The 13,860-nt window shown below is 36.8% G+C and overlaps 1 protein-coding gene across 1 annotated transcript in view; it reads left to right on the top strand.

Annotated features, from left to right (window-relative positions):
• RGS7 (regulator of G-protein signaling 7) overlaps nucleotides 1-13,860 on the top strand; it is a 213,470-nt gene that overhangs the window by 149,088 nt on the left and 50,522 nt on the right. The window contains exons 4-6 of the mRNA XM_004691057.2: nucleotides 1,129-1,179; nucleotides 8,137-8,243; nucleotides 9,939-9,990. Coding sequence (XP_004691114.1) covers nucleotides 1,129-1,179; nucleotides 8,137-8,243; nucleotides 9,939-9,990 — 210 coding nt within the window. The remainder of the gene's footprint in view (nucleotides 1-1,128; nucleotides 1,180-8,136; nucleotides 8,244-9,938; nucleotides 9,991-13,860) is intronic.

Raw genomic sequence — 13,860 nt, forward strand, 5'->3', positions numbered from 1 at the left:
CAGGCGGGGATCGAACTCATGCGGAAGTGGCTTAAGCCTCTTAGTGCTGTGCTTTAACCCGCTGCGCCACCAGGGAGGGCCTTTTTTTTTTTTTTTAATAAAGAAAAGGTCACATCTCAGGATATAAGACTGAACACAGCACTCTGCAATACCTGTTTTCTTCAGAATGCTTTTACTAGAGAACATTGTCCTTTCCTGCCTGATTTATAGAAATAAATCCAAGTCTTCAGCCTCCAAAATGAACAGTTTTGTTAGTTTCAAGTTCTATTATTCTTACCATCTATTATATAGAAATTATACATTAAAATATTGTTTTGTTAACTGATTGACACCTTTCATTTTGAAAGCCTCCTTCAGCAGCTAAATTTTGTAATTGTTCATACATTAAAACCTAGCTCATTCATTACATCTTCTGTATGAAGTGAAAACCTGAATTTCTCAAGTTTATAATTAAGCTCTTGCTATGCTCCTAATACACAAAGATGAACAGGACACGCCGAGTTAAGGTATGTACTTGAAGTCTTCAATCAAACAAGTAGTTGTGGTGCCATGTGGTCAAAGCACAATACAGAACTACACAGATTAAGGTGGGTGCTGTAAACTGCAGAGAGAGAGAGGTGAGAACCAAGATATGTTGTAGGGTTGTACTAATTATGAGGGCCTTGAAAACAGTTACAGGGATAGCGTCGTGAAGACACCCAGGTTTGATGCATGCTGGAGTCTTCAACACTGACAAGTTTGACTTAGTTTGATATACAAGGACGGAACGTGGCCAACCAGAAAGGAGACAGGGGCCACATTATAAATAAAGCATGGTGACAGCATGCTTAGAATTGTTCTTGAATTCCAGTGGGAACTAAAATATTGATTAAAAGAATGGATGAATGAATCATTTGTCTATAATTAATATATGAAATTAAGTTTATTTTTTTATACAAATTTACTAGTTTGCATCTTCTCCATTGAAGAGAAGTTACATATTTACTCTGTATGTTTTCAGTATCCCTTATGGTTTATATTTAATCTCTTATAACAGTGATAAGTGTTCCCAACATGAGTGCTAAAAGTTGAATATTCTTAAACTTAACATGTTCACATATGTCTGTATTTTTCTCTTTATTTTTCTAGGTTCAGATATTGTTCAGTGGTTAATAAAGAACTTAACTATAGAAGATCCAGGTAAATCAATGTTTTTCCAATTTGTGGTTTTAATGTTTTCTCGGGTCCTTTATTACAAAACAAGAATGGAAATTATAATTAAGTTTAACCTATGTTTTAGGCATTTACAAAAATTTTATGATAATGTATACTTAGCTAAATTGCCTATTTTTATAATTTTCACAGAGTATCCATTTTATATTTGATTCAGGTGATTGGTGAAAGAATGGATGAGTTGTACACATGTCCATTAATACTGTAATATAGAACTTTTATAGTAAGTAGTTATGAAGCAATGAGGTTTCCCTTTATGAACATACTAAAAACCACCTTGATTTATAATTTTGCCTTAACTACACTTATGCCCAAGTTTGAAAACATTATTTGTGATTCCAGGTTTTCACCAAGCTTCCATGGTTGTTGTAATATTTTTATTTAAGTCACAAACCCACTTACTGTGGTGAATGTAATGTATTGTTCTGTAGCAATAAACTGATTTCCAGAGTTTAGAAACAACTTCTACCATCCTCTGTTTGGAAATTCCTAGAACAGGTTTGTACACATGTGACACATTTTATGACTTTAAGAAGTTATGGTGTTAAGAACCTTCACATGTGGTAAACAATTCAAAGTGATGAAATAAAAATGAAGTTTAAGTTTTTAGAAAATACACTGTTATTTTTTAAAAATCCTCCAGTGAACCGAGAACACAGTGGCTGGTAGAGAAGCTTGGCTACGCACTGATGCAGCTGATCTACCTCCACTCCGAGAGGGGACAGGCATGGCTTTTCTGACTATGTCCTTAGGGTGATTTAGAAATCACATTATGCAGAAACATTAAGTTCTGACTTTTGCCTCATTTTGAGCTAGTTGATGTAGTCATGCCATAGAAAATGTAGCTCTGATTCTGTACATTATTGTCTCTGTATAGTTCTGTTCACTTAGCGCGCGAGCTTTAAAAACGCCCATCTGAGCAAGTTACACAGATTAAAGTAAGTAACAGTGAAGCAGCTGTTGTCAGCATCATGCTATCATGAAATGAAAATAAGAACTCACTATTCAGGAAGGAAAACATAGTCATAATAGATTTATATTTCATCTTCGCCTCAGTGGGACACTCGACAAACTGTAGCCCTGGAAAAATGACCCCAGTATAAAAATCAAATCAGCACAGTTGAAAGTAAAGGATTACTGATGTACAAAGAATACTATTGCTTCACAGACAAAATGAATCTTAAAAACTATTTTTTGCAATTTAAGACTGGAGGTATAGTGTTTCGGTAATGGTCTGAAAAGTAGTGATAACCTTAAGGTATGAAAAGCTAGTGAGAAACAGTCACTGTGTGTGACCTATATGTGGGGTGTTGTTTAATGCAGTAAGTATGTGCATACTTGATCTTTCTAACAGTAAAAGAAGATGCATAGTAACCATCATTCATCTACAGTCGTTTAGTCTTGGTATCAATGTTTACATTGGATTTGCTTGGGTTTTTTTACTTTTTATTTTTTCAGTCCTAGGAACTTACTATGCTTTCCCAAGACTCGATCTCCATCCTGACTACTACTTTTGCACTTCCTTTGTCTTTGTTACTCTCAGTATTGTCAGATGCCATGAATTTTATCTTTTACCAGCTCTTTTATCAATCCTCCCAACCCTTTTCTTGATTAAATTGATTTCTAATCAGTCTCTGGTATTTTCATGTTATGATTCGTAAATGCAAAATGTAGCATATGTTGCCTTTGGAAGTCTTTCACTGTAACTATGATACCAAATGTAACTATGCTATTGAATCTGTGATTTTGGCACTGATCTTTCGCTCTTGATTACCAAGATACGTTATGTATCGTTGAGTTGGGAGTGCTTACCATGTCCTGAAGCCGAGGTCAAAACCCACCACCAGGTTCCCTCTCTGTCTTCTACACCAGACAAGTATCAAGTAGCTGACAGTGACTCACATTTTTGCAGCATTTATAATCAATAGACCTTGAGCAAATTGCACCTATCATTTCAGTTATTCTCCCAACAAACTTTGACTTCAGGTTTTTATTATCCTCATTGTACAGGTGAGGTAGTTGGGAGCAGAAGTAGGGAGCTTTCACAGCATGGCTGACTCACCTTTGTTTGAAAATATCACTTACTTCTGTCAGTTAAAATACACTTCACAAAGTTTAGTTGATCCAAAATGTGCTTATTTCTATTCCTTTCAAAGAGGGTCATTTTATCTCATCACCATACTATTCACTTCTATAATGTTTTTTTAAAGGAAAGCCCAAATACTTCGCTCACTAACTCCTACTATTGACACAATAGAGTTAGCTCAGAATTCCGAAATATAATAATAGATTACTTTTTCTGGCTTTGTTGGAGAACAAAATGTCCAATATATGTGAATTTTTCCATATGACTACCCTTATATCTTGAAATGTCAATTCCAAAAATACCATATTTTGAAGTATTTCTAAAATCACCCCTGTCTGATTAAATGCAAAATACATTCAACAAAATCTTTCCATTATGACTCAGAAGCACAATGATGAATGCCTGTTATTTTATTACCTCTGTCTGTATTTTAGCATTTCTCTATCTGGCTTTTTCCTATTTTGAGTATATTTCTTTCTAAAATAGTTCTCCCCATACATTAACCATTCTGGCCACATGAAGAATATTGCTAATGAAAAAAATGTATTTGTCAGGCCTAAGTAAAAGTAAGAAGAAATAATGAAAACAAGAATAAAAACAAGACTTATTGACATTTAATATTATTTTCTTGACTCAGAGAAATCTTTCCATCACTTCAAAATGATGCTCTCTATCTGGAAGATAGAACTGAGCATAGGAATATATGCTCCTATAAATTTAAATATTAACCAAGTCTTTTTAATAACATTTTTCATAATAACTTTGTGAAGTAGATGTGTTCAAAAGTAAATAATGTTACATAGAATTCACTCTGCCTTTACAGGGTTTGAGGTGAAGTAATACAATGAATTAAAGCTATGTTAGTCCCTTCACATCTTCACAGTTGCGATTGGGGTTCTATTTCTCATTTTATTCATGACTTGTATATTCCAATGGAAAATAAATGAATTTTTTGATAGGTTTGTTTTTGAACTTACTGAGTTGGGTTGGTGACATGAATACCATATGCTCCAGAAGATTGATAAGTGATTCTTTTGCTAAGACACATAATGTGGCAGAGCCATCTGGTGTATGATTATGGGGAAGGCAGTCTTAATGAGTTACTCGCTAAACTCTTGGTTCTATCAGTAGTATTCCAGATTCTGATTAAAACTGCACTGAGATTCAGAAGCAGCGGAACCATGAGAAAGTGGTTATCATTAGCATTAAATAATTCAACCTTGAAAATGTACCCCAGCTCTACTTTAAGACCTTTTTTTTTTAAAGATTTATTTATGCATATAGAACTGGGGTACAGGCCAGAGATGCGGAGGGTGAGAGGATTCACCAGAGACAGAGTGGGGAGCAGAACAGGCAGATCAGTGAAGTCCACTGCTGAGGGGAGCACCGGGTGGGTCAGGAGAGGTCTGCCGCGCCCTGTGGGTCACCTCTGGGGCAGGCGGGAATCGAACTCATGCTGAAGTGGCTTTAGCTTCTCAGTGCTGTGCTTTAACCCGCTGCGCCACCAGCGAGGGCCCTTAGACCTTTTTTTTTTGGCATTCACTGCCTTTCCGCATAATACAAGTTCTATAACAACCCCACCTTAAGGTCTGGAAAAGGATGTTGAAAAACAGATTACGAGCATCTACATTATCCTAGAAGAGCCAAACAAATTGTTCATTATCACAACACAAAATGTGTATTATTTTTCATATTTTTGATATGTCACTTACTCATAAATTTATTCATTCATTCTTGGAAGCATTGATCCAATATCTCCATTTGCTGTTGATTTACTAAATGCAAGTTTATAGCTTTAAGTGAAATAGAAACTTTACCCAACTCCTGATTTTCCATGACAGTATTTACCTTGGACAGTATTTTCTTGGAGACATGTTTTCTAGAATCTCTGTGATGGAGCATATAACCACTGTAGTCTCCAACTTTGCGAGTTATTATTTAACCAATAACCCAAAGTCACATTGTAGGTGTTTTTAGAAGTTCCGTCCTTTTAAATAATAAGTGAAATGATTTGATTTGACCTATATATCTGAAGTATCTGTGAGTCATGTAGAAACTAGACTTTTAGCTAATAATATCCCCATAAATTTATCTGTACTAAATCTCATTTATCAAAACAAATTTTCCTTAATAGTAAAAGGAAACTAAGTATCACTTGGAGTGTGGTGAAATAAAAATATATATTATTAAGCAAAAAATGAGTATGAGTAGTATTCCTCAAAAGTGTAGATAAAATCCACTAATTCGTTCGTTGTTATTCTCAGAAGCAGGTACTTACGCAAGCTTAAATGAGGCAGCGTTACGTGAAAGAGGTCTACCGATAATCTGTGTCTAGCGGGTGAAGGAAAGTAATGTTCTTGCATTGAGTTGGCTTCTGATTCTCTCTTCTGTAGCTTCCCTTGATTCACTTTTACTATTTTCTTTTTTATTTTTGCTTTACTGTAACATTGGTTTACAACTTAGATTGTGTTTTAGAAATATAAGCTCTGCCCCTCCCAGTGTCATTAGCACACCAGTCCTGCCCATCTTCATCAGCACGTTAACACCCAACTGCTTTTCCCCTCACTCACTTGTTTTATTTCAGTGAGAATCTTTCCTAAGCTTAGAATTCAGTCTCTTAATTATTTCTCTATCTGGGCCTCTCAGTTTTTCTTTCGAGTGTGTGTATGCTGCCAGCTTCCTCATGTGCTATAACACAATTTCTTTTGCTATAATGTGGTGTTAATAATATATTCCTACTTCGGGAATAAAAATCTTATATACGATTATGACAAACCATCTGTGCCACCTGACTCCGAAATCCTAAAATGGATGTAATGTGTTACTCTGCCCAACACTATCTGATGGGAGCATCCAGGGACTCAACATGGCCAAGTCTGGAAGCACCTGCTCATTTTTATGAATCAGAAATCCTCATAGATCCTCTTACCACTTGAATTTCATAAACCCATATGCAAAAAGGAGATGTAAGTAGATACTATTTAGGGCTGCCAGCTTCCCTCACTCAGTCTAGTTGAATAGCAAATTTATGAAAGTATATTTTCTGAAAACGCTTTAGAGAAAATTGAAAATGATCCAATGTGTAAGTAATGAAACACAATAGCTACCACCTATTGAGTATCTTGTATGCACAAGGCACTATTGCAACTTCTTCACATACATTCTTGATTTTTATGCCAACCCGGTAAGGTGGATTTACTAACCTCATTAATAGATGGAGGGGCTTTACAGGATTTAAGTAACAGGAGACATCTCCAAAGTTTTATTCTTCCTACATCATACTTGCTCCCAACTTTTAATAATAAAATTCATGAGCATATGGGTATGTGGTTGTAAGCAGAATGGATTTTAAGAATGTCTTGACTTCAAACTATGTAATCAGATGCATTAATTACGTTTTGTGTGTGTGTGTGTGTGTATGTGTATATAGTTGATGAAAAAATTGTAGAAAAAAGCATTCTGTGCAGGGGAAACTTCACTGCAAATATGGAAAGTTGGATTCACTTGATAATGTCTTCCACTCATATGGCAAAAAGGGTAGTTGGTAGATGTTTTTTATTAGTGATAAGAACAAAGTACAAGTGGGGTCAGAGACAGGAGAAGATACCAATTAAAATGCTTACCAGGTGCTAAATAACAATTAGAAGACATTCCATAGTATCCACGAGAGAAAAAAGGTAACAATGACCTTAAGTAATAGCCAATACATGCATGGAGAGGGGGGTGGACAGGATGCTTATGCCTAGCAGTGCCACAGTGAAAAGCTTAGTGTCTCGCTACTTGCTGGATTGTCATAGCTCCCCAAAATTGACAACTGGAGATAGAAGCAGATCCTGGAATCTTAGCATTAAAGAATCATTATATCTACTTGTCTAAGAAACAAACAAATCTGCAAGTATATACTATGCATATAAGTAGTTATTTTTATATTTTATATGTGATTATGTTAAACTAAGAAATGTTTGCATATTTCCATGTTTTTTAGATTTTAATTTATCAATTTATGTCATCTCTGTACAATGTCATAATAATGAACCAAATTTAGTTAACTCATTTTTTGGGAAAAGATGATTGGCTGCTATAGAAGAAATGCATTTGTTTACAGAAAACATTGCAACTGTGTTCCAGCCCATTGGGAAATGTATTTTGTTCGTCAAATAAACCTCTGTAGACCCTATCTAGAATATCGTGTATGGAATACATTGTATGTAACTCTATGTGTAAAAGCTAGAGCAGTCTGGATGATAACAGGATTATCGTCTCACGCAGCACTGCATAGGTGATTCTAGATGACCTTCTTTTTTCTTACATCTTTGTTCATATTTGTTTTACCTGGTTTCTCACCTCAGTCTAGGTACCTTTAGTCATACTTTTATCATCTCGTAATAATGATCCACTTGGAAAATTTGCTGGTATTAGACCACAATTCTCACAATGTAACATATGTGAGAATACTTTCAAGAGCTTAAAGTACTACTTAGATGTCAAGTAGGTTTATGGAAAAGCACTAACATTTAGTAAATAGGTCCCATCTATAAAATGAAGGGCCCAGATTCTATAATTTCTAAATACCTTCCAGTTTTGATGTTGCATAACTTTGTTTCATGGATTGTCATCACAGGGTAAGTGTGTCATTCACAGTCACTGTCACAGAGATCTTAGTATCTTGGATGAACGAGCTGAAAGAAGAATAAAACCCTAGAAAATCAGGTTTTCTGAATGCTGAAATGCAAACACAGCTGAATGTGCTCAAACAGGAACAGAACAAAGTTTTTCGCTTTTGTTAATCAACACTCTGTAAAGCTTTTAATTTATTGTTGGTTTGTTCTCACGAACAGTGGAGGCTCTCCATTTGGGAACGCTAATGGCTGCTCACGGCTACTTCTTCCCGATCTCCGACCACGTTCTCACACTCAAGGATGACGGCACCTTTTACAGGTTTCAAGTAAGTTTAGTGAGAATACGCTTTAATTTTGCTCAGTGTCATCATAGGTAAAGAAGCCATCAATAGAAAGGAGAAAGCGTCTTTTAGATTAAAATATTCTGAAGTCCACTTAAACTCTGCTGCCTTTAATTCTAACTCAAAATATTTTTCCTAGGAAAAAATCTTGCAATATTAGTGAAGGATGTTGGTTTTATGAAATTTCCACATAATACCACAGGTTGAAATAGCTTCATCCTTTCTGTTTTACAGTTAGAAAATTTTCACTAAAGTAAATGACATAAGGATAAAAAAAAATGGTAATGCAGCAGAAACTATTCCCATGACCAGCCTAACTGAAATAGATGAGTCTAAATGAACTAAATATGTACACAAGTGCGTGCACACATACACACATACACCCCCCACCCCCGCAATAAGAAGCACCATAAAGGGAACATAAGGAGCATTTCAACAACACTAGTCCATGCAGGTCCCCTTGAATCCTGACCCATTTTATTTCTAAGAAAAAAAACTCTCCATTTGCTGCCTGCCAAGGAGTCAAGGAGCCTTCAGGTGAGGCAGTCAGCCGGGAAGGGTTTATAAAGCCTTCATATCCCCTTCTCTGGTGGCTCATTTATCCTTTGAATTTCTACAGTTAATTTGCGCCCCATGTTTGCAGCTTGTTAGCCTACAGCAATTCCCAGGAAGTGCAAGGGTCAACGAAAAGCATCACTGAGGATTTTCAACAGTTTAGAACAGCTGTCCCCCAAGGATTCAAGCGATTCTTGCTTACATGATAATGCTTTCCTTGATAATCCCTCTAGCTGGTACATTATCAAAAAGGTAATTAGAGATTGCCCCAAATATGCTTGCTACATGTCAATATTAATGTTATAGGACATGAAGTGAAATATAATGAAATCCACAAGGCGGATGTCTGAATCACTGTGCCAGTCAGTCCAGAGTCGCCATTACCCGAGCTAACAGTTTGATGAACAAGTGCTCATGGCTGGAGTCAAGCATGTTCTGGTGTCAGGGCTCAATAAGGCCTTTTAGAAAACATAAAATGCTCATGATAACAATAAAAGTTTCTTTGTCAGCCACTGACTTTTTGTAAATCACTTTCTAGAATGGCAAATCAACCAACTGTGTCATGAATTTAAAAACATAGTTACTGCTTTGTGCAGTTAAAAAATTTAGAACAGACTGCTTTGGAAAGCAATATTTTTTAAGGGCGGGAGAAAGTTGTTTTAATTTAGGTGAGAGAAGCCTAAAGGTCATCTGATTTTTAGGGAAAGACTTTGATGGCTGAGTTTTTCAATCTATTGATGGCAATATTGAGATGAAGGAATCATAGCAAAAATTGATATATTTAAACACATTTCATCCTCAGCCTTATCAAATGTAATACTTTGCTTTCAGTCTTTGTTAATCAACACTTATTATTTGAAGAATGCTATCGAATCTTTTAACTTTATGACAAAAATCAGCAGTACATGGGCATTTCCAATACCTGCTGGTGCTGCAGAGACTTGGAGACTGAAGCATAAGCTGCTCAGCAAAGTAAATGGAGAAGAAATGTCTAGCAATGCCTCATGAGCATATTTTTTGAAATACACATCATCGATTTAGGAAACTTTTCTAGATAATTACGAAAGAAATCAGAAATTACTAAATCTTGATGTCTAATCTGGATTCAACTTTTTCCCATTCCAGACACCCTATTTTTGGCCATCAAATTGCTGGGAGCCGGAAAACACAGACTATGGTCAGTGCAATATCTCATTGTCTACTTTTTTTTATTCTTGTTACTGCTCAGAAGGGGAAACTGGGTCACAGACGTGACAGTCTTGATCAGGCTCCTTGACCCCAACCTTCCCTTTTATCCCAGCCTCACCTGGAATTAACTAAGATAATAACAATGACAGTAACTGAGGACTGACGATCACTGAAAGCAGCCTCGCGCTCGTGTGACTTGGTTTGCTGTAGCAACGGTGACAGGTGCACTGTCAGCGCCCGAGCGAACCCCGTCAAGTTATATGGGGAGACTTTGCCTCCTTCGCGCTTAGATTGAGGGGTCTAATAATGATATGTCATGCCATAATTAGTCAGAAATCTTTCTCTCCACTTTTTGAAACAAGCTTTACTGAAATTGGTTGAAAGAAACTGAAAGGGCCACGCAGCGCTAGAAAATATCAACCAAAAAATAGAATCAAGCCATCTGAATGAATGCTACTTTTATATTTTACTATTAGGTTCTGTTTTCATTGCCATATGTATTCTACCTATCAGTTTTTGTTGGAGAGTTCTGCTGATGTTGGTACATGATGGGCTATTTGTGTGACCCAAAAGTCAGGTTTCTGCCTCATTTTTTTTTCTTTTTCTTTTTTTGGCTGAAGAGAGCTGGTGTGCAGGCCAGAGCGGGGGGACTCAAGGAGGGGGTGAGAGGACTCACCAGAGTCAGAGTGGGGAGCAGCAGGCGAGACAGGAGAGGTCTGCTGCCCACGTGGGTCACTCCCCAGCCGGGGACTGGGTGTAGGCCTTTGCTGAGTCTGACCCTTAGGCCCAAGCGAAGGCCCCTCTGGCTCACTCTGCTAATCACATTGTAGTTCTTTCTCCTCCCTCCTCCGGCTCACTGTCCTCTTTCTCCATGTTAAGTGATGTAAGTGTCTTTCCTTGGTCACTATTGTGACGCTGTATAGTAACCTCTATAGTAAGATGTCTTCCTGTTTCTTTTAGATTCACTTTTCAGTCTCTGGGTGGAGTCTCTGTCTGTCTGTCTCTCTGTCTCTGTCTCTGTCTCTGTCTCTCTGTCTCTGTCTCTGTCTCTCTCATCTCCTGCCAAGCCCTTTGTTCTCAGTGTTCCTGCTGAAACGCGAGCTGCCGTGACTGCTGTCCCTCTCAGGTTACCTTTTCACTCTTGGTATTTTCAGTGTCCCGTGTTCGTTGCCGCGTTTCAGCAGCTTCATCATAAAGTCTCGGCGTGTGTCCGTCTCAGATCACACTGCCCAGAGCTCCGTGGCCTCCCGGATGGCGCCATCGACCCCTGTCCCTCACTCCATGCTTTTCGGCAATCATCTCTTTACTTATATTTTGTATCTTGTCTCCTTTGCGCCTTCCCAGATCCCCATGCTGTCAGTGTTGTTTCTCCTTAGTTTTCACGAAGGCCTTTTACATCATTTCCTTTTGGAAAAATCTTACCCCGTTTCTGTGTATGTGTTCTCTAACATTATGACTTTTATGCTCATTCGTTCTCTCCACTGTTTCTTTTGTCTACTGCGGATGCCTCAACCAACTTTTTCAATTTGGATGAGTATTTCTTAGATCCGCTACCTCATATTTTCTTTCTTTTGATTCTGTTGCTCTTTTATGAACTTTTTTCCATTCCGTAATCATTGTTAGAAATGTCACATGAAGCTCCTTTGTGGTCATGGTTTGCATTTCTGATGGATTGAGACAGCTCTTGTGATTTTATTGGCGTTTCTAGTTTTGTCCCCTCATTTTCAGTTTATCTTTTTTTACGATTTTATTTATTAGTTTTACAGAGAGGATCTGGGGTACAGACCAAAGGTGTGGGGGAGCAAGAGGATTCATCAGAGCAGATTGGGGAGCAGAACAGGTGGACCCACTGACACACCCTGCTGAGGAGTGTGAGCTGGCGAGACTCTATATGCTTAGCAAGATTTGTTGAAGTTCCTCCCTCTCTTTCGTTAAAGTATATTTCATTTCCTTTTATCGGGACATCACTTTCTGTTCTAAGATTATAGTGCAGTTTGTTTATCCAATTAAAAGGCATCTTGATTGTGTCCCCATTTGATTATTATGAATGAAGTGACTGTAGCCATTAGCGTGCAGGTTTGTGATTAGACCTAGTTTCAGGTCATCTTGATAAATACTTAGGAGAGTGATCACTGCTTTAGGTGGTAAGATAATGTTAGCTTGGAAGAAATAACCAAATTATTTTCCCTGTAGCAGTCCAATTTTTGCCTCCCCACCAGCAATGCCTTAGGATTCCTGTTGTTTCGATCCTCATCAGCATTTAGTCCTGTTAATGTTTTGAATTTTAGCCATTCTAAGAGCTACAGTATCTCATTGTTTTAACTCACAATTCCCTAATAACTTATGCTGTTACATGATGTTTTCATTTGCTTCTTAGCCTGGTGTGGATCTTCTTTGTTCAAATTATTTTTCATTTTTTAAATGTTTCCTTATTGTTGAGTTTTTAAAATTCTTAGTGTACTGTGGGTATCAATCCGTTATCTGATGTGTTTTGCAAAGATTCTCTCCCAGTCCTTGGCTTCCTTTTTCATTATGTTAAGTTTCTTGCACCAATAAGAATTTTAAAATTGCAGTGACGTTCAACTTACCAATTTTGTCCCTCAAGAGACATGTCTTTAGTGTTGTATCTAAGAAGTCATCACAAGACACAGTCATCTAGATTTTCTCATGCTATTTAAAAAAATATATAGTTTTGTGTTTTACATTTAGGTCCATAATTTATTAATTTTCCTTTTGAATGTAAATGGCTGCTTGCTTGAGCGTAGTTTTGTTGAAAGCTACTTTTCTCCGGTGAATTACCTTTGCTCTTTTGTCAAAGAGTAGTTGAATATTTATAACCATTTATTTCTGGGCTCTATTATGTTCCATTTATGTGTTTTTCTACTCTTTCACCAGTAGTACACAGTCTTGCTTGATTACTAGTTTTCCGGTGAGTCTTTAGAGTGGGTAGTGTTAACCATTCAGAGTTACCTCTTTGGTATTGTGCTATATATTTTGGGTCTTTCGGCTCTTCATATACACTTTAGAGTCGGTTCGTTGATACCCACGAAATTGCTAGGATTTTGACTTGGTACTTAGCATATTATCCAGTGCAGTATCTAGTGCTTTTCCCTCTACTGTAGTGATTGTTAATATTATCCCTCTACTGTAGTGCTGTTTGGAATAATATTTTCCCGTCCATGCATGTTTAAGTTTGAAAATTTCAAACATTCTGATGTTGACATTAAGGCATACAAACTATGGCTCCATTATCTTCTGCTAAGTAAGTTTTAAGTAGAAAAGTGACCTAAAAGTTAACTACTATTGGTTTTCGAAAATATTTTAGTGGAATCTAAACAAAATTGTAGAACAGACATATATCTGTTTATGGAAAAAGAGTATGCAAAACATATATGAACTATAATACTATAATATATGTAAGTTGTTTACTTGTGGAACTAGTAGGAGCTAGGAATTGGAAGTTAGAAATGCCATTGATAAAATTATGAATTTTAACACACCATGGGAATAACCAAGTAATTCCCAGTGAAAATGATGATATGCAGTAAGCATTAATTTTCAGTTTGATGTCATTAACATCAGTCACTGGTAATCATAACCAACTCATGATGCTGTGAGAATAATAGTGTAATAATAATAATAATAATGATGATAATGATGATAATAATTATTATCCTCTTACAAAATGACCAGAATCCAAATTGTCCATGAATATTGTATACGGTGCTTTGCAACATTGCCAAGTTTCATGTGACAGTCAGGCTTTCCTAGCAAAGTATGAATTTGAGGTTTCAGTAGTTTTATTAGCAGACAAGTTTTATCTATTCCAAATTTTAATGTAACTTTTATGTTGGCCATT

The sequence above is a fragment of the Condylura cristata genome, unplaced genomic scaffold (assembly GCF_000260355.1).
Source record: "Condylura cristata isolate star-nosed mole 26May11 unplaced genomic scaffold, ConCri1.0 scaffold00029, whole genome shotgun sequence".
NCBI lineage: Eukaryota > Metazoa > Chordata > Mammalia > Eulipotyphla > Talpidae > Condylura > Condylura cristata.